The sequence below is a fragment of the Saccopteryx bilineata genome, chromosome 5 (genome assembly GCF_036850765.1).
Source record: "Saccopteryx bilineata isolate mSacBil1 chromosome 5, mSacBil1_pri_phased_curated, whole genome shotgun sequence".
NCBI classification, from domain to species: Eukaryota; Metazoa; Chordata; class Mammalia; order Chiroptera; family Emballonuridae; genus Saccopteryx; species Saccopteryx bilineata.
Genome location: NC_089494.1, coordinates 7,835,736 through 7,853,772, shown reverse-complemented (window position 1 = coordinate 7,853,772; position 18,037 = coordinate 7,835,736). Strand labels below are relative to the sequence as shown.

Below are 18,037 nucleotides of genomic sequence, written 5' to 3'. Positions count from 1 at the left end.
CGGCAGGATCCAGAGCATCTGGTCCCGGCTGCAGGAGACCGGGCTTCGAGGCAAATGCGAAGTGCTTGGGTCCCCCCAGTGCAGGGCTGTGCCGAGCAGTGCGGGCAGGCGCCTGTGCCGTTTCCACGATGGGGACTGGCAATGAGCGTGTCCAGGCCGGCGCTCTGGAAGGTGCCTGGGGCTGTGCTCCTCCCTGGAGGAGAGCCCCCTCTGTCCCACACCCGCTGGCACGCTGCTCCCAGCACACTCTTGCTGGACCCCATGGCTGCCCTCTTCCTTCTGGTCCTTCGTGGAGGAGCCAGTCCAGGCGGAGCTGCCCAGCAGGCAGCACAGGTGCACACCTTTAGGCTCGGCTGCGGGCAGGAAGGGAGGCCCACAGGGGAGGGAGCCTGGGGCCTTTCCTTCAGTGTTCTCTCTCTCGAATATTCTGGAAGCTTCTCCCAGGGCACGGAGAGTGTCATGTTTGGGGTACCCCTCCAAATCCAGTTCGCACAGGGCAGCGGGTAGTGTGCGGAGCAGGTTCTAGCCTGGTCAGCATTGGGTTCACGAGCACAGCACTCCCCGCCCTCTGAGTGGAAGGAGAGGGTTCTGCTGGTCCTCGGTCCTCACTGCTGAGGATAAGGGATGGAGGCCAGGCTGCCCTCAGTCACAGGGGTCCCCACCTCCTCGCCTTCAGCGGGAGCCCAGCCCTTGGGTGGCGGCAGTGGGCCCCGGGCCGTGAGGACAGGAAGGCCCTGTGCTGACTGAAGGAAGTTCTTGTGTCCTTCCGGGGGAAGAGCACTTCCACCAGGAGCCATCCCCTGCCCTGCCCTGCCCGGTGGTACGGTCCTCTGGGGGTGGTGAGCTCTCAGGAGGCCCTGCCAGTGTGCACGAGGAAGGCCCCCAATTCGGGGCCCCTCGGCATCCTTTGTGGAGGGGACTGGCAGCACCCACCTCCCAGGGTGCTCTGGGACAGTGGTCCTGGACCCCCAGCACCCATTCAGTGGGACCTGCTGCATTCCCCCACACACATTGGGAGTCCCCGCAACACTAAGGGCCACACGGCTCCGCAGTGACCCTGAGAGCTGGCCCCCTGCAGTCAATGACAATCCATCCACACCCCTGCATCACGGCTCTGCGGTGGCCCTGAGAGCTGGTCCCCTGCAGTCAATGACAAACCATCCACATCCCTGCATCATGGCTCCGCAGTGACCCTGAGAGCCGGTCCCCTGCGGTCAATGACAAACCATCCACACCCCTGCATCATGGCTCCGCAGTGACCCTGAGAGCCGGCCCCCTGCGGTCAATGACAAACCATCCACACCCCTGCATCATGGCTCCGCGGTGGCCCTGAGAGCTGGTCCCCTGCAGTCAATGACAAACCATCCACATCCCTGCATCATGGCTCCGCGGTGGCCCTGAGAGCTGGTCCCCTGCAGTCAATGACAAACCATCCACACCCCTGCATCATGGCTCCGCGGTGGCCCTGAGAGCTGGTCCCCTGCAGTCAATGACAAACCATCCACATCCCTGCATCATGGCTCCGCGGTGACCCTGAGAGCTGGCCCCCTGCGGTCAATGACAAACCATCCACACCCCTGCATCATGGCTCCGCGGTGGCCCTGAGAGCTGGTCCCCTGCAGTCAATGACAAACCATCCACACCCCTGCATCATGGCTCCGCGGTGACCCTGAGAGCTGGTCCCCTGCAGTCAATGACAAACCATCCACATCCCTGCATCATGGCTCCGCGGTGGCCCTGAGAGCTGGTCCCCTGTGGTCAATGACAAACCATCCACATCCCTGCATCATGGCTCCGCGGTGGCCCTGAGAGCTGGTCCCCTGCGGTCAATGACAAACCATCCACATCCCTGCATCATGGCTCCGCGGTGACCCTGAGAGCTGGTCCCTTGCAGTCAATGACAAACCATCCACATCCCTGCATCATGGCTCTGCGGTTGGCACCGTGTGTCACAGCCGGGGTAGGGACGTCGTGGAGAGCCAGCCCATCCAGAACCCTGCTTGAGTCCCCGCCTGGGTCCCCCCCACACTTCCCTGCACAGTCCACCTGCTCCTCTAGAAGCTAGACTGACTATTCAGGGGCTCAAGTCTCCCGTCCTTACAGAGCTTTTGTGACACATGGTTCTTGGAGGGAAAGAGGCCCAGAGGCCCTGTCAGGAGCCTGTCCTGGAGAGCCGTCTGGGGAGGATGGTGACCCCTGCCGGTGAGGAGTGGAGCATGGCACCGGCTTCCGACCAGCCGGAGCTCACCACTGGGGGGCAGCACCGCACAGCAGATGTGGCTGTAACCTGCCCTGCTCCTCCTGCTCAGGGCTGCTGGGGCGTCTTCAAGTCCCGTGACCAGTTTCCTACCCCCACCTTGTCCCCAGGAGGGTCTCTGAGGCCAGAAGTCTCTGTGGTAGTTTCTCAGCAGAAAAGCAACTTTGCAAGGTGGGGTGAGACGTGAAAACATGGAGACAAAGACCCGTCTCCCCCACCTTCTTTGGCACCATGGGGGGCGCTGACCTGTCCCGGCCGTTGGCAGCAGGGGCCCCAGATCTGTAGGACTCTGGTTCCAAGGGTGACGGGCCTGTGGGTCATGGGCTCAGACCCCAGTCGGCAGGATGGTTGGGAGGAGACTGAGCTGACACCTGTGGCCCCCATACAGCACGCATTAGGGACCCACGTGGGTGCACCCTTGGTGTGTGAGACGTTAGCCTCAGGCTGCCTCCTGGCTCAGGGTGATACGTGGTCACTCAGTCCAAGGGACTGCCAGGTCCCTGTCATTACCCCTCACTTCTTCCTCCCGCGTGGCTCCCTGGGCGGCAGAGCACAGGGCCCAGCACTGGACACGGGTATAGGAGTCGGCCCCTGCAGGACAGGTTAGAGGGATTCCTCGGTCTCCTAGTTGGGGCCTCCAGCTCCCGGGGACGGCCATGGGCTCCTGTGGGCCTCCAACTCCCGGGGACGATGTGGGCTCCTGTGGGGCCTCCGGCTCCCGGGGGGGGGGACACGGCCGCGGGCTCCTGTGGGGCCTCCAGCTCCGGGGGGGGGACACGGCCACGGGCTCCTGTGGGGCCTCCAGCTCCGGGGGGGGGGGACACGGCCGCGGGCTCCTGTGGGGCCTCCAGCTCCCGGGGGGGACGGCCATGGGCTCCTGTGGGGCCTCCAGCTCCCGGGGACGGCCGCGGGCTCCTGTGGGGCCTCCGGCTCCCGGGGACGGCCGCGGGCTCCTGTGGGGCCTCCGGCTCCCGGGGACGGCCGCGGGCTCCTGTGGGGCCTCCGGCTCCCGGGGACGGCGTGGGCTCCTGTGGGGCGGGCTCCCGGGGACGGCTGTGGGCTCCTGTGGGGCCTCCGGCTCCCGGGGACGGCGTGGGCTCCTGTGGGGCCTCCGGCTCCCGGGGACGGCGTGGGCTCCTGTGGGGCCTCCGGCTCCCGGGGACGGCCGCGGGCTCCTGTGGGGCCTCCGGCTCCCGGGGACGGCCGCGGGCTCCTGTGGGGCCTCCGGCTCCACGGCGTGGGCTCCTGTGGGGCCTCCGGCTCCCGGGGACGGCCGCGGGCTCCTGTGGGGCCTCTGGCTCCACGGCGTGGGCTCCTGTGGGGCCTCCGGCTCCCGGGGACGGCCGCGGGCTCCTGTGGGGCCTCTGGCTCCACGGCGTGGGCTCCTGTGGGGCCTCCGGCTCCCGGGGACGGCCACGGGCTCCTGTGGGGCCTCCGGCTCCTGGGGACGGCCGTGGGCTCCTGTGGGGCCTCCGGCTCCCGGGGACGGCCGTGGGCTCCTGTGGGGCCTCCGGCTCCCGGGGACGGCCGTGGGCTCCTGTGGGGCCTCCGGCTCCCGGGGACGGCCGTGGGCTCCTGTGGGGCCTCCGGCTCCCGGGGACGGCCGTGGGCTCCTGTGGGGCTGGCTCCCCCTCGAGTGCCACGTCAGGCGGGCCCAGCACAGTGCTGGGGGACGTGCGTGGGAGGACGCTCCTAGGAGCTCATGCCTTCCACGCTGGGGCCTGGCCTCAGAGACGGGCGGCTCGCAGGTGCCCTCTGCTCTCCCCACCTCCGCAGGGTCTTGGGGCGCTCTGCCCAGAGCAGCTCCAGACCCCAGAGGCTCCGGGGCGAGAGCGGCTGCTGGCCTGCTGCTCAGAAAGTCCTCTGGGCACCACCACCAGGGCCTCCTCCTGTCCCTCTGCCCCTCAGAAAGCCACTCTGCTGTAGAATGTTGAACCCCCTTTTTGCTAAAAGGTTGAATAAATGTTGTTTAGTTAAGGAATAGTAAATTTTATGTTAATTATTGGGGAAATCTGAAAGCAGCCCTGGAGTCTTGATTTGAGGAATTTCTAAACCAACTCAAAATACAGACAGGCAAACGAAGATCTAAGACTGACGTGAGGTATCTATGGGCTCACAAGAAGGAGGCCTCTTCCCAGCACTCCTCCCTCCCCACCCCCACCTCCTACCCCTGAGCGCTGCCCTCGGCAGGCCCCTCACAGAGCCTGGGGAGGGGGCAAGGTCGTGACGAGGGGGGGGGGGCGTCACCTGCGTGACAGCGGAGGTCAAAGCACTGGAGGCCAGTTGACCCTCTAAACGTTTTCAAAGTTACAATTGAAGTGTAAACCCTCTGAAATGTTCTAAAATGTTTTTTAAATACCGTGTTGGGTAACGTTTGCTTTCTGTCCTGCAATAACCAAGTACTTCCCGGCTCCTGCGCACGTGCGGTCCAGGCTCCCGGCACCCGTGCGCACGGAGACGAGGGCGGCCTCTCGCGTTGTGTCCCCGCAGTGCGTCCGCGGACAGGAGGCCACCCTTGCGGACGGAGGAGCTGCAGACGGTGCATTCGGAGGCACACACCCTGCTCTACCACACCCTGCTCTACGGCACAAACCCCCTTAACCGGCAGAAACTGGACGGTGAGAAACGTCTAGGTATTCCGAGGCCTTCTTACCTTTACTGCCCGAGGGTGTGTCCAGCCCTGTGCTCGCTCACGGCGGCTCGGCCTGGTCGCGGGAGGACAGCTGGCCGCCGAGGCCCTGGCCCAGACAGTGAGTGTTGCCCAGCCGGCGCTGCTGGCCGCCAGGCAGGGAGGTTCCGAGGTGCGGTGCTGGAGGAGGAGCTGTGACCTCAGCAGCCCGGCTGCAGCGTCCCCCGGGTCGGTGGTGGTCTGGGGGCCTCAGGTCTCCCGGACCCTGAGACGGCAGAGGGAGGTACCCTGGCTCCCGTCTGCCGCCGCCTTCGCAGTCAGTGCTCTGGGCTCAGCTCCACCTTAGGGCTCGTGGTGGGAGAGGCCAGGCACGGTGCCTGAGCCTCCCCAGCGGCTGAGGGTTGGGGTCTGGCGGCAGCGGGTGTGGCAGGCGGGGCGGGAGGGGCCTGGGGAAGGAGCTTCCTGGGAGGCCTGTCCTGCCTGGGGCGCTGAGTCACCTGGGGGTTCTCAGCAGACACAGGACCCAACACACAGGGTCCCGCAGGTCCTCAGGGCCCTCCTGGGACTCACAGACGGCCCCAGCCCACCTGACTGGGACGGTCACCACCACGGTTTCCTTCCTCGAGGGAGGGGAGCTCCTCTGTTCCCTCCTGCTCTGGAGCCAAACTGGGCAGAGTCTGGGAATGACCGGCAGCGGGTCACCCGCAGGGAGGGCGAAGGGGCGCCGTGTCCTCTGTCCTTTGGCAGCTGCGGGGACAGTCCGCCCTGCCCCGCACCAGCTCCTGAGCGGGCAGCGGGGCGGCTGGCAGGGGTCCGCAGCGTGGCCGAGTTGCGTTGCTTATTCATTTGTGCGCCAGGGAGCACGTCTTCGGGGCTGGAGGCCCTGCCGGTGCCGAGGCTCCCGACGGACGGGGTCCGTGGCCAGGCCTCAGCGGAGACAGAGCAGGGGGGCCGCGAGGAGCCAGCAGCCGGACAGTGTCCAGACTGCAGAGTGGACAGCGGTGTGGACAGCGGGTGTCAGAAAGGAGGTTCTGAGCCAGCACTGGGGAAACCAAACTGGGCAGCCCAGGACGGCAGCTGCGGGGGCCTGGCACCAGGGGCCGGACAGGGGCTCTGACGAGGCTTGGGCAGCCGTCTGAGAGGCGGTGCGCCCACAGCCCACAGCCCAGGACGGCAGCTGCAGGGGCCTGGCACCAGGGGCCGGGCGGGGGCTCTGACGAGGCTTGGGCAGCCGTCTGAGAGGCGGTGCGCCCACAGCCCACAGCCCAGGACAGAGAGCCTAGGGCCCCTGGGCTGCACAGACGCCACACAGCAGGTCAGGGGCCCCAGCCCTCCCTGCCGGGCTTCCAGCATGTTGACCTTTACAGCAGATACCGAAGGTCCCTCTCGGGGACTGAGCAGCCAGCCCAAAGGACACTGACCCCGGGGGCACCCTGACAAATAGCCCCCCAAGGTCCTCAACAGTGGGGCTCTCAGGTCATAAGCCCACTGTGTGCTGGAGCTTCCAGGGCCCTCTAGGTCCTTGCTCTTAGTCGCTAGCGAGGACAGAGGACAGTCTTGTCTGGGAAGGCGCTCTGCACAGAGACAGCCCGGGACAGCAGCTCAGAGGCAGGTGTCGGGCAGTGGAGGGCACGGCAGGGGAGCCAGCACTGCCGTGAGCACCCTGGAGCAGGGGCTGCTCGGGCTGTGTGGACAGGTGCCAGTGGAGAGGCGGGCAGTGGAGGGCACAGCAGGGGAGCCAGCACTGCCGTGGGCACCCTGGAGCAGGGGCTGCTGCTCGGGCCGCGTGCACAGGTGCCAGTGGAGAGGCGGGCAGTGGAGGGCACGGCAGGGGAGCCAGCACTGCCGTGAGCACCCTGGAGCAGGGGCTGCGTGGACAGGTGCCAGTGGAGAGGCGGGCAGAGGAGGGCACGGCAGGGGAGCCAGCACTGCCGTGGGCACCCTGGAGCAGGGGCTGCTCGGGCTGTGTGGACAGGTGCCAGTGGAGAGGCGGGCAGTGGAGGGCACAGCAGGGGAGCCAGCACTGCCGTGGGCACCCTGGAGCAGGGGCTGCTGCTCGGGCCGCGTGCACAGGTGCCAGTGGAGAGGCGGGCAGTGGAGGGCACGGCAGGGGAGCCAGCACTGCCGTGAGCACCCTGGAGCAGGGGCTGCGTGGACAGGTGCCAGTGGAGAGGCGGGCAGAGAGCTCCCGGGGAGGGAAACATTGGGCCCACCTCAGAGATGGGGACCCTCGGGCTGGAGGACGCACTGTGTCCACTCAGAGAAGGCAGAGCGGGAGTGCGGAGAGCCGGGACAAGCTGGAGGAGGGCGGCAGGCCTGTCCTGGGACGAGGGCCCGAAGAGCAGGCCCTGGGAGAGAGCCGAGCAGAGGGGCATGGAGAGAGCCCCTGGGGCCATCAAGCAGGTCCCAGAAGGCAGGACGAACCTCTGGCCACAGAACCCGCACACCGGTGGTGGCCTCGGAGAACCCAGATGGGGGGGGTGGGGGACAGGCAGGATGCTGAGGTTCTGAGAGCGTCGGTCCGGGAATCAGCACCACGTTGGCCGGCAGCCAAGGTCTTGCCGGAGCCATGGGACTCCAGGTGGCTGTGTGTGTCCGGCCAGGCTGCTGGTCAGCGCCGGGTGAGGCAGGCAGCTCAGACGTGTCCCCTTCACACGTCTTCTCTCAAGGCTGTGGGGACAGGACCCCCCCGAACGAAGGGAGTCAGGCGGCTCCCTGGGCACAGGCAGGGTCCGTCCTCGTCTGCTGGTTCTGGCTGGCTCCCTGGGCACAGGCAGGGTCCACCCTCGTCTGCTGGTTCTGGCTGGCTCCCTGGGCACAGGCAGGGTCCACCCTCGTCTGCTGGTTCTGGCTGGCTCCCTGGGCACAGGCAGGGTCCGTCCTTGTCTGCTGGTTCTGGCTGGCTCCCTGGGCACAGGCAGGGTCCGTCCTCGTCTGCTGGTTCTGGCTGGCTCCCTGGGCACAGGCAGGGTCCGTCTTCGTCTGCTGGTTCTGGCTGCCCTCACAGAACAGCAGGTGGGCCCGCCACCAACAGGGACTTTCCGCCCACGGTCCGGAGGCTGCGCATCCCAGCCCAAGGCCTCTGCTGGTTCACGGTGGCTGTCTTCTTGCAGTGTCCTCTGTAGAGGGAGGGTGGGACCTCCATGGGGCCTCTTATCAGGGCACTAATCCCACTTGTGAGGCCTCTGTCCTCGTGACACCATCGTGTTGAGCGTAAGGGTTCCTATGTGGGACTCGGGGGGACAGACATTCCAGGTGCAGCTGTCACAGAGCCCCGTCCCCGCAGCCAGCAGGCAGGTCCAGGGGGCCCATGCGCCTGGTGGAGGTGTCGGCACTGCTGGGGCAGTGTGGCTGAGAGCCCGCCCGCCAGGCTGGCTCCCCCAATCAGTCAGGTGCCAGTGGACCAGGATGCCCAGGGCCAGCCCGGGATCCCCTCTGATTCCTCTCCTGGCGTCCAGCTCCTGCTTCACCAGACCTGCTGCTGGGCTCGCTCCACCACCCAGGTCTCCCTGCCCCCGAGTGGACATGGTCATTGTGGGCTTAGAAGGACATCCAGAGCCGCTTGCTCACCCAGCCCAGCCCTGTCCTGGGCCTGGTCCCCAGCCCTGCCAGGTGCTTTGCTCCCTGAGCCCTGTTCTCCAGCTCCCGCTGGGCACGCTGACGTCAGGGTGTGGCCAGGGACTCCCTCTGCTGGAGCCGTCACCTCAGAGGCACTCCTGTCCTCTCCTCTGTTCTTGCTGCGTAACTCAGATTTGCAGAGGTCAGCCGTCGTGGTTTAGGACACACTTCAGAGGCAGAACCATAGGAAGAATGTGGGGATAGTTGCCCGGGAGCAGGAGAGAGGTTCTGGGTCCCCCTGGAGGGGGTGGGGCGTGCTCCGTCCCTCAGGCACAGGGTGTTGGCGATGTCGTGTGTACGCACATCATGGAGCCCTTCCGTGTGAATGGTGCCTCAACTCACCCCCAGAAAGGCAGCAGGGTCTCTGAGCTGTGGGGGTGCTCAGGGCGCCCAGGCCCTCAGCCCAGGGGCAGGGAAGTCTGAGCCAAGGTGGGGGACCAGGGCTACAGATGGACACACTGCTGTGGAGGGTCTGCAGGCCAGAGCTGTGGTGGCCAGAGGAGCGGGACGTGTCCAGGAATAAGACAGCACCTGCCAGGGCCCAGAGGAAGGGGCGTCTGGCCCGGGGCCAGGCAGGCGTTGGAGAAAGGAGCCTTCGGGGATGGACAGTGGGGAGAGAGTGAGTGGTCTCAGTGGGAGGAAGTGAGCAAGGAGACCACGTGAGAAGGTCGCCGTGGCAGGCAGTGCCCAGTCCCGGAGTGTTCTCGTGGGGGAGGGGCCGGTGGGTCCCCTGATGACCCAGGAACCCCAGTTCCACGGCACTGGGAGGTGGTCCCCAGCCGCAGGTGGTGTCTCTGCAGACACACGCAGTGTCAGGTGTGCGTGTGATTTGCGTCAGGGTGTCATACTTTGCTCTGCTGCTTTTCTGCTAAACAAGGGGTCGGGAACCTTTTTGGCTGAGAGAGCCATGAACACCACATATTTTAAAATGTAATTCCGTGAGAGCCATACAACAACCCGTGTACCTCACGCATTCTCTAATAAAAATTTGGTGTTGTCCCGGAGGACAGCTGTGATTGGCTCCAGGCACCCACAACCATGAACAGGAGCAGTAGGAAATGAATGGATTGTAATATATGAGAATACTTTATATTTTTAACATTATTTTTATTAAAGATTTGTCTGCGAGCCAGATGCAGCCATCAAAAGAGCCACATCTGGCTTATAAGCCATAGGTTCCCGACCCCTGTGCTAAACCTTGCATCCTAAAATCTGTCCACACAGCTGTGAGGACACCTGATAGGTTTGCCCGCACCTCTTGGGATCTACTCTTAAATTTCTGTGGGTGTCCTCATTAGGACACTTTGTTGCGGTTAGTCTGGGTATTTCAGACAACAGTGGTGATTGTCTCAGATATTAACCCTAATTAAGTGTTTAAACCCTGCTGTGCGGCTTTTCTTAGTCTCAGTTGAATCCACAAATTCTGAGCTCCTATACAAGACCTGTGCAGCTGCTGTGCAGGACACAGCTTGGCTGGGCAGGCCTGCTGTGGACACCTAAGGGCTGGTCAGTCTCCCTGTAGGTGTGCTGGAGGCTGAGGGGGGGTGGTCTTCTGGTGGCGGGGGCCTGGAAGGGGTTGGGAGGCTTACTCCTGTGTTCCCCCAGGCAGGCCTTCCCAGATGGCCAGCTTCACGCATTGTCCAAGCGAACTTCAAATGTTTTTCGGAGGGAGGGTCTGCACATTCTGGAAAGATCCCTCATTTCTGCAGGGCTCCTGGTATTCTAGCTCCTTTCCTTTGTTCACAGCTGGGGGGCTACTAGGGCCCTGGGACTCAGACCAGTGTGGGGCCTGCGGGAGGCTCACCGTGGGGCCGGGCCGGGTCTGTCCCTGGGACTCAGACCAGTGTGGGGCCCGCAGGACGGCTCACCGTGGGGCCGGGCCGGGTCTGTCCCTGGGACTCAGACCAGTGTGGGGCCTGCGGGAGGCTCACCGTGGGGCCGGGCCGGGTCTGTCCCTGGGACTCAGACCAGTGTGGGGCCTGCGGGAGGCTCACCGTGGGGCCAGGCCGGGTCTGTCCCTGGGACTCAGACCAGTGTGGGGCCTGAGGGAGGCTCACCATGGGGCCGGGCCGGGTCTGTCCCTGGGACTCAGACCAGTGTGGGGCCTGCGGGAGGCTCACCGTGGGGCCGGGCCGGGTCTGTCCCTGGGACTCAGACCAGTGTGGGGCCCGCGGGACTGCTCACTGTGGGGCCGGGCCGGGTCTGTCCCTGGGACTCAGACCAGTGTGGGGCCTGAGGGAGGCTCACGGTGGGGCCAGGCCGGGTCTGTCCCTGGGACTCAGACCAGTGTGGGGCCTGTGGGAGGCTCACCGTGGAGCCAGGCCGGGTCTGTCCCTGGGACTCAGACCAGTGTGGGGCCTGCGGGAGGCTCACCGTGGGGCCAGGCCGGGTCTGTCCCTGGGACTCAGACCAGTGTGGGGCCCGCAGGACGGCTCACCGTGGGGCCTGGCCGGGTCTGTCCCAGGGACTCAGACCAGCGTGGGGCCTGCGGGACGGCTCACCGTGGGGCCGGGCCGGGTCTGTCCCTGGGACTCAGACCAGTGTGGGACCCACGGGACGGCTCACCATGGAGCCAGGCTGGGTCTGTCCCTGGGACTCAGACTAGCGTGGGGCCTGCGGGAGGCTCACTGTGGGGCCGGGCCGGGTCTGTCCCTGGGACTCAGACCAGTGTGGGGCCTGCGGGAGGCTCACCGTGGAGCCGGGCCGGGTCTGTCCCTGGGACTCAGACCAGTGTGGGGCCCACGGGACGGCTCACTGTGGGGCCGGGCCGGGTCTGTCCCTGGGACCCCGGAGGTCTGCAGAACATATGTGCAGAACCTCTGTTTCAATGAGCAGAGCATTTTAGTGTGGTGAACTTTTAAATCAAAAGACTGATCACTTTTAAAATAGAATGGCAAGTATTTAATTCAAACTATTTAAAAGAGACAAAGAAACACATAATATGAATATACTATAGGAAACTAGTGAGAAAAAAAAATAGGAAAACATGAATCTCATATTCACATAAATTAAAATTCTCAAGACGTTGCCTACACTAGTGCTTTATAAAATGTTCTTGTGTCTTCCAGTGTGAGGTCAGAGGAGTGGAAATGTACTTGGTTTATTAGCCTTGCCTGTTAGGGAGGATCGGTGCTTATAAAGGCGACTGGGCTGACATTGTAGTAAAGATTTCACAGAATTAAATATACTGAGTAAAAAGAGATCAGGAAACCTTCTTATGGAATACAGAAGACTCCGTAAAATTGCTTTGTGGAAGTTTAAGCTTTCCCCTCCACCTGTCTCTACTCCCAGCAGATTGTGTCCCTAACGTACTAACAATTTCTGAATTGGCTTTTTAAAAACATATTTTTATTTTTTAGATTTGCAGATAGATCCGTGGATATTTTTGATGAGCGGTTTTATGCACTTTCAGTAAGTATCAGTTTTATTGAGGTTGCATTGTTCCCTCATACACCTGTGTTCATTTCATGCTGATTTGCTTTGAAATTACTAGAAGAAAATTACTCCTTGCAGCTTGAAGTAAAAAATTATCTTCCTTTAAATATTCTTCCCAGCCCATGTTGTATCTAATTATTTTATAAAAGGAGTGTTGTATAAGGGATATGTCAGTAAGAACTGAGTTGTAGCTTTGTCTAATTTTTTAACAGTTTTATTCATGTATAAACCCTTTTTTTGTGTGACAGAGACAGAGAAAGAAACAGAGAGAGGGACAGATAGGGACAGACAGACAGGAAGAGAAAAATAAAAAGCATCAATTCTTTGTCGTTCTGGCACCTTAGTTTACTGATTGCTTTCTCATATGTGCTTTGATGGGAGTGGGTTCGGGGAGAGGGGGCTATAGCAGACCAAGTTACCCCTGCTCAAGCCAGCGACCTTGTGCTCAAACCAGATGAGCCAGCGCTCAAGCCGGAGACCTTGGGGTTTTGAACCTGGGTCCTCAGTGTCCCAGTCCGACATTATCCACTGTGCCACTGCCTGGTTAGGCTAGCTTTGTCTAATTAGTGAGCTAAGATAAGAAATATACCCCAAAAACCCCAGAAAGGTATTTTTTGTAAAAGATAATTTTCAGTAGCATCAAACAATGTAAATATTGTAAGTAAACTTAATAGAGATGTAAAATTAAATAAGTTTACATTTTAAATTAATTAAAATAACAAACATTTTCAAATTCATTTCTTCAGATGCTCTGTAGCGTATGGGGCTAGTGACTACTGTATAAGGCAGCACATCTTTAGAATTCATGGTTACAGAAACTGAAAATGTATTTTCAGCCCTGTCCAGGTAGCTCAGTTGGTAGACCATCATCTCAACATGGCAAGGTTGAGGGTTCAATCCCTGGTCAGGGCACATACAAGAATCAACCAATAAATGCACAAATAAGTGGGAAAACAAATTGATATTTTTCTTCCTTCATTTCTCTCTCTAAAATCAGTAAATTTAAAAAAAATGTTTTTGGACCTGGCTGGTTGGCTCAGCGGTGGAGCGTCGGCCTGGCGTGCGGGGGACCAGGGTTCGATTCCTGGCCAGGGCACATAGGAGAAGCGCCCATTTGCTTCTCCACCCCCCCCCTTCCTCTCTGTCTCTCTCTTCCCCTCCCGCAGCCAAGGCTCCATTGGAGCAAAGATGGCCCGGGCGCTGGGGATGGCTCCTTGGCCTCTGTCCCAGGCGCTAGAGTGGCTCTGGTCAAGGCAGAGCGGCGTACAAATACAGAGTTGTGTCTGTATTTTTTTTAATGAATGGTTAGTATTGAATCACTATTGTTTTTTAAGACCCCATTATTTGTATTTAAAAGACTAAAAGACATGGCACCCAATAAAAATTATCTTAAGGGGCGTGTGGGCACCAGTAGAAGACTGCTGTCATAAGAGTACTTAAGTAACTTTCTTCCCTAGATACTTACTGTTGTGTTTCATTTTCTCCTTTCAGAAAAAAAAAAAAAAATTTCCACATGACTATTTTAAAAAGGACCCAAAATACAAGTATATTCAAAAATTTGGCCGTAGTCTTTTTCGTGCTACACAACTACGAGCCGGACGTGCTGTATGAACTGTGGTAAGAGAGTTCTTTCATAAAAGCATCTTCCCTGTCTTGTACACAGGGTATGATCTTTTTTCAAATAAAACTAGGCTTCTGAAATGATTATCAGAATTTATTAAGAAAAACCTATCAAAGAAAGTAAAATACACATTTAAGCTTAATAACCATTGTGATTTAAAATGGTGTCATTGGTTTTCTTATCACAAACAATTGGTATTAGAGGCAGGAGGGGAGATTTCTGGCTCTTCCCTCCACACCTCAGGAGACACATGTACACGCGCGCGCACACACACACACACACACACACACACGCTGTGCTGGTGGGTAGGATGGCGGCAGCAACAGAACCATCTAGTCCCCAGGCAGACTTACTCAGTGTAGGTCCAGGCTGCGTCCAGGCTGTGTTCCCCAGGCACTTGGAATGTGTGTCCTGATTGCACACTGTAGCCCGCAGTTCTCTGTTCCTTGGATGGTTGGTGTCACTCCATCGCTGCGGTCCTCGCCTTGCATGGCTGCCTGTGACGTTGCCCAGGGGTGTCGTGCCGGTAGTACCCGAGAAGGCTTTGCTAGCTGCCTGCTAAGCTACAGCTGTGTAAGGACCTTTGTGTCGTCCGTCAGAATTCCAATGGTAAGATTTTATTATTTGGAATAAAAGCCCTATTCTGGCGTGAAGTGGTTAGGATTATATTACTCCTCCCTGCAGCAAACCTAAAGGGAAAAGTCAACGGCCTGGTCTCGAGGAAAAGAATACTTAGATCAGGGCCTCCTTCTTCAGTATCCGGTTAAAATTTTGAAGAGACAGCTTGTGCTTTTGAATAGAGCCCCCCCGCCCCCCATTGGGCACTGGCTGGGACACAGGCCATTTCATGGAGCTACCAACCATTTGCAGTGCTTAGCACATTCTGAAGAGAGGCAGGAATGGTATTTCCATATGGAGAGCTGGGTAATACAGGAAAGAGAACATCTGGGTTGGAAGGGGGGGGGTTCTTCGTAGACACGTTAAGCTTGATATACCTGCGACAGCAGAGTGGCAATGTCATCATCATTCGAATATATGAAATTAGAGCATGAATCTGAGCTAGGGGTACAGAGTCAAGGGCTGTTCAAATGCATAGAAAGCATTTGAGTAAAAAGTGAATAGAAAATAGACTAGTGACAAAGAGTAGGTGCTCAGTGGTTGTTTATGGAACGAGTGACTTCCTGGCGGCATTCACATTTTGAACACACTCTCCTGTGTCTCCCTTTCCTGAGCTTCTCTGACTCTGCTCCAGTCTTCCCGCCGCTCCTGCGGACTTGTCCCCGAGTGCTGACAGGACCGATTTCAGTGCTGAGGACAGAGGAGAGAGCAGGTTCCACAGAGGTCTTGCCTTCATGGAGCTTATATCTAGTGGAAATAAGTATACATTTTTAAATGAGTGTTTTAAAAAGAAGATAAACAGCCCTGGCTGGATAGCTCAGTTGGTTAGAGCATCGTCCAGAAGCGCAGAGATTGCCTGTTTGCTCCCCAGATTGATGTTCCTGTCCCTTCCCCTCTCCCTCCCTCCCTCCCTTTCTCCCTTCCTCTCTCTTTCTAAAATCAATACAATAAATACTTTTTAAAAAAGAAGATAAAGCAGAGTACAGTGCTGCAGTGATTAGAGAGGCTCGCTACTTTAGGTAGAATGATCAGGAAGAGAGCCTCTGTAAAGAGGGAACACTAGAACGAGAGCTGACTGAACTGAGGAGGACAAGGAGCTCCGGCATTACCGGCAGAGGGGGAAGTGCAGGACCTCGGGCAGGAACGTGCTGTGTGTGCTCGAGGGACAGGGAGGTCTGGCCAGCGCAGTGAGAGCGTGAGACAGGGAAAGCTTATAGGACGCGAGGCACAGAAGGCCGGTGTCCTGTCCTGTAGAGCCTGTAGCTGGCAGGCCATGTGCGTAAATTAACATTTTGTTTGATGGGAAACCTTTGGCAGAGAGTGAGAAGCAACAAATAGCGGTCGGATCACCAGTGACAGGGAGAGATAACAAGAATTGTTAATAGATTGGAGCAGGCTGACTCACATGGAGGTTTCTTGGCCCCAGGAACTAGGCAAATGCAAATGGCAGTGTCCCTCGTGTTTTTAGGGCAGGCCTGACCAGTGGAGTTGGCATGTATGCGAGGAGGCACCTCAGTTAGTAGTAGTGGTTGGAGTAGAGTGACGATGGTGGGCAGACTAATGTGGGCTAAGGAGAGAGAGGGAGATGAGAGGCAGCGTGAGGGCACTAACTGAGCGAGGTGAGAGGAGGCATTCTGGGAGTTGTGGAGGGTGTGGTGGCAACAACATAAACACAGTCACATTGGGGAAAATATCTGGCAGATGGAGGATTCTTCAAAAAGGTCATTGTGGGAGCAGTGTTCTGCGAAAGTAAAACGGACCGATTTGGTGATAGACGAGTTAGTTTTGGTGAGAAGAGAAATCTCAATCCCACCGACACAGCCGGCCAAGTGGTACGAATGAATGAGTAACAGCACATAGCAAGTCTGCCATAAAGACGACAGGAAGGTGAGAGAAAGCCAGTGTTGTATAAGTGCCTTATTTCTATAGACAGTTGAACCATATAAGGAGTTTGTTCTTAGGATACCTGAGAGCACTGTGTTTCAGGGAATGAGGGCAGAATTTCACTAAGAACATATCATGTTCAGTAATCATTTGTTTGGAAATCACAGTTGAGTTTGGAGGACATGGGCAAATCTGAGCTGTCAATCTGAGGACCTTCAGATAGTAAACATACTCTCTAAAACTGAACTTTTTCCCGTTTCTCAAATGGCATATATACTCTTCTGCAAAGCACCTTTTGAGGGAACAACCTAGCGAAGCTTACCTCTCTAATCTTTACTCAGCTGTTAGCTTTGCCTAGTTCTTTGTAGAATAGACATTTTAGTACATGTTAAAAAAAAAATGTCATGAAATCTCACAAGTCACCAGCAGGTTTAGAGGAGTGTCAGGGACACAGACTGGCAGTGCTGTCACCACCTGAAACCAACAGAATTGACTAAAGCTTCAGATTATGTGAGACAGAGATGCACTTCATAAAATGATAATGGAGGTGTGAACATTAAGGAGTCTGAGAAAGACTGTCCTTTGTATGCCTGTGTGTTCCTGACAAAGGCGCCCAGACAGGAACACTGTCTATTGCACAGACCAGCCTGAAGCCCAGCTGTTTGTACTGCTGTCCTGCTGTACCTCACAACAGCCACTGGGAGGCTTTGTTGACCACCAGTTTTTATCTTTAGCTTGTGCCACAAAAGGACTGATTATGAAAAGAAGATCTAAATGTATTCAGGGTTTACATATGCAACTATTATGTAAAATCCCCATATAACTACCAGCCAGGTATGAAACACTGCGTGTGGTAGTATTTACTAAACAACTTGAATCTACACTGAGCCTATATATGCTGCCCGTTACAAGTGGAAAGGTAATAACACAATGCATTTCTTCAGCATGACTTTGCTAAGATGTACAGACGTTCCTGTGTCCAAAGTTGGGCTGTGACTTAGCCTCTGACTTTGACTGGCCAAGCAGCCTCTGTAGAACCTAAAAATAAAGGGCATGTTTAAAGAAAATAGATGAAATCTGCCATTCCTAACAGTTCTTATCACAACACTTAAACTGAACTAAAATCAAAGACCGGTGCTCTACTTTTGCAGGTTCTTCTAAAAAGACTTTTAGCTTCCGCTGAAATTGACATCTGCCCCAAGAGCTGGAGGAGGCTAGAAAACCGTAGGCGTTGCAATTAAGGAGATATGAGTTTGTTAAGGTTTTGGTGAGATTCTTAACCATTTACCAGTATGTCATGTGCCCCCATAAAGCTTATATGTTAAATATTTGTAAAGGTAACTTTGTGCAGAGAAAGGGATAAAATTATATACTTCTTTTGTAACCTAACAATTCATATTCCTCATCACTTAATAGGTCTTGATGTATTATTGTTGTAATAATCTGTTAGATAATTGTTTCTCTGCTGGTTTTGGCAGACATTTTACAAGCTCACGACCAGAACAGCAGTACAGTAAATATCTCCATGCTTTCTTAAAGCCATCTACCAGTTACAGCAGTGGTCCCCAACCCCAGGGCCGCGGACCAGTATCGGTCCGTGGACCATTTGGTACCAGTCCGCGGAGAAAGAATAAATAACTTACATTATTTCCGTTTTATTTATATTTAAGTCTGAACAATGTTTTATTTTTTAAAAATGACCAGATTTGCCTGACCTGTGATGGCGCAGTGGATAAAGCGTCGACCTGGAATGCTGAGGTCACCGGTTCAAAACCCCGGGCTTGCCTGGTCAAGGCACATATGGGAGTTGATGCTTCCTACTCCTTCCCCCTTCTCTCTCTCCTCTCTCTCTAAAAATGAATAAATTTTTTAAAAAATGACCAGATTCCCTCTGTTACATCCGTCTAAGACTCACTCTTGACGCTTGTCTCGGTCACGTGATAAATTTATCCGTCCCACCCTAAAGGCCGGTCCG

The 18,037-nt window shown here is 57.2% G+C and overlaps 1 protein-coding gene across 1 annotated transcript; it reads right to left on the bottom strand.

The window, feature by feature from the left end:
* Nucleotides 1-605: 605 nt before the first annotated feature.
* On the bottom strand, nt 606-8,031 carry LOC136306420 (collagen alpha-1(I) chain-like). The gene is made up of 11 exons (XM_066233012.1): nt 7,936-8,031; nt 7,671-7,886; nt 7,100-7,234; nt 6,644-6,849; nt 5,981-6,179; nt 5,589-5,870; nt 4,952-5,151; nt 4,679-4,771; nt 2,775-3,922; nt 2,476-2,546; nt 606-905 (listed from the first exon to the last, which is right to left on the bottom strand). The coding sequence occupies exons 1-11, from the start codon at nt 8,029-8,031 to the stop codon at nt 606-608; spliced, it is 2,946 nt and encodes a 981-aa protein (XP_066089109.1).
* Nucleotides 8,032-18,037: the final 10,006 nt, after the last annotated feature.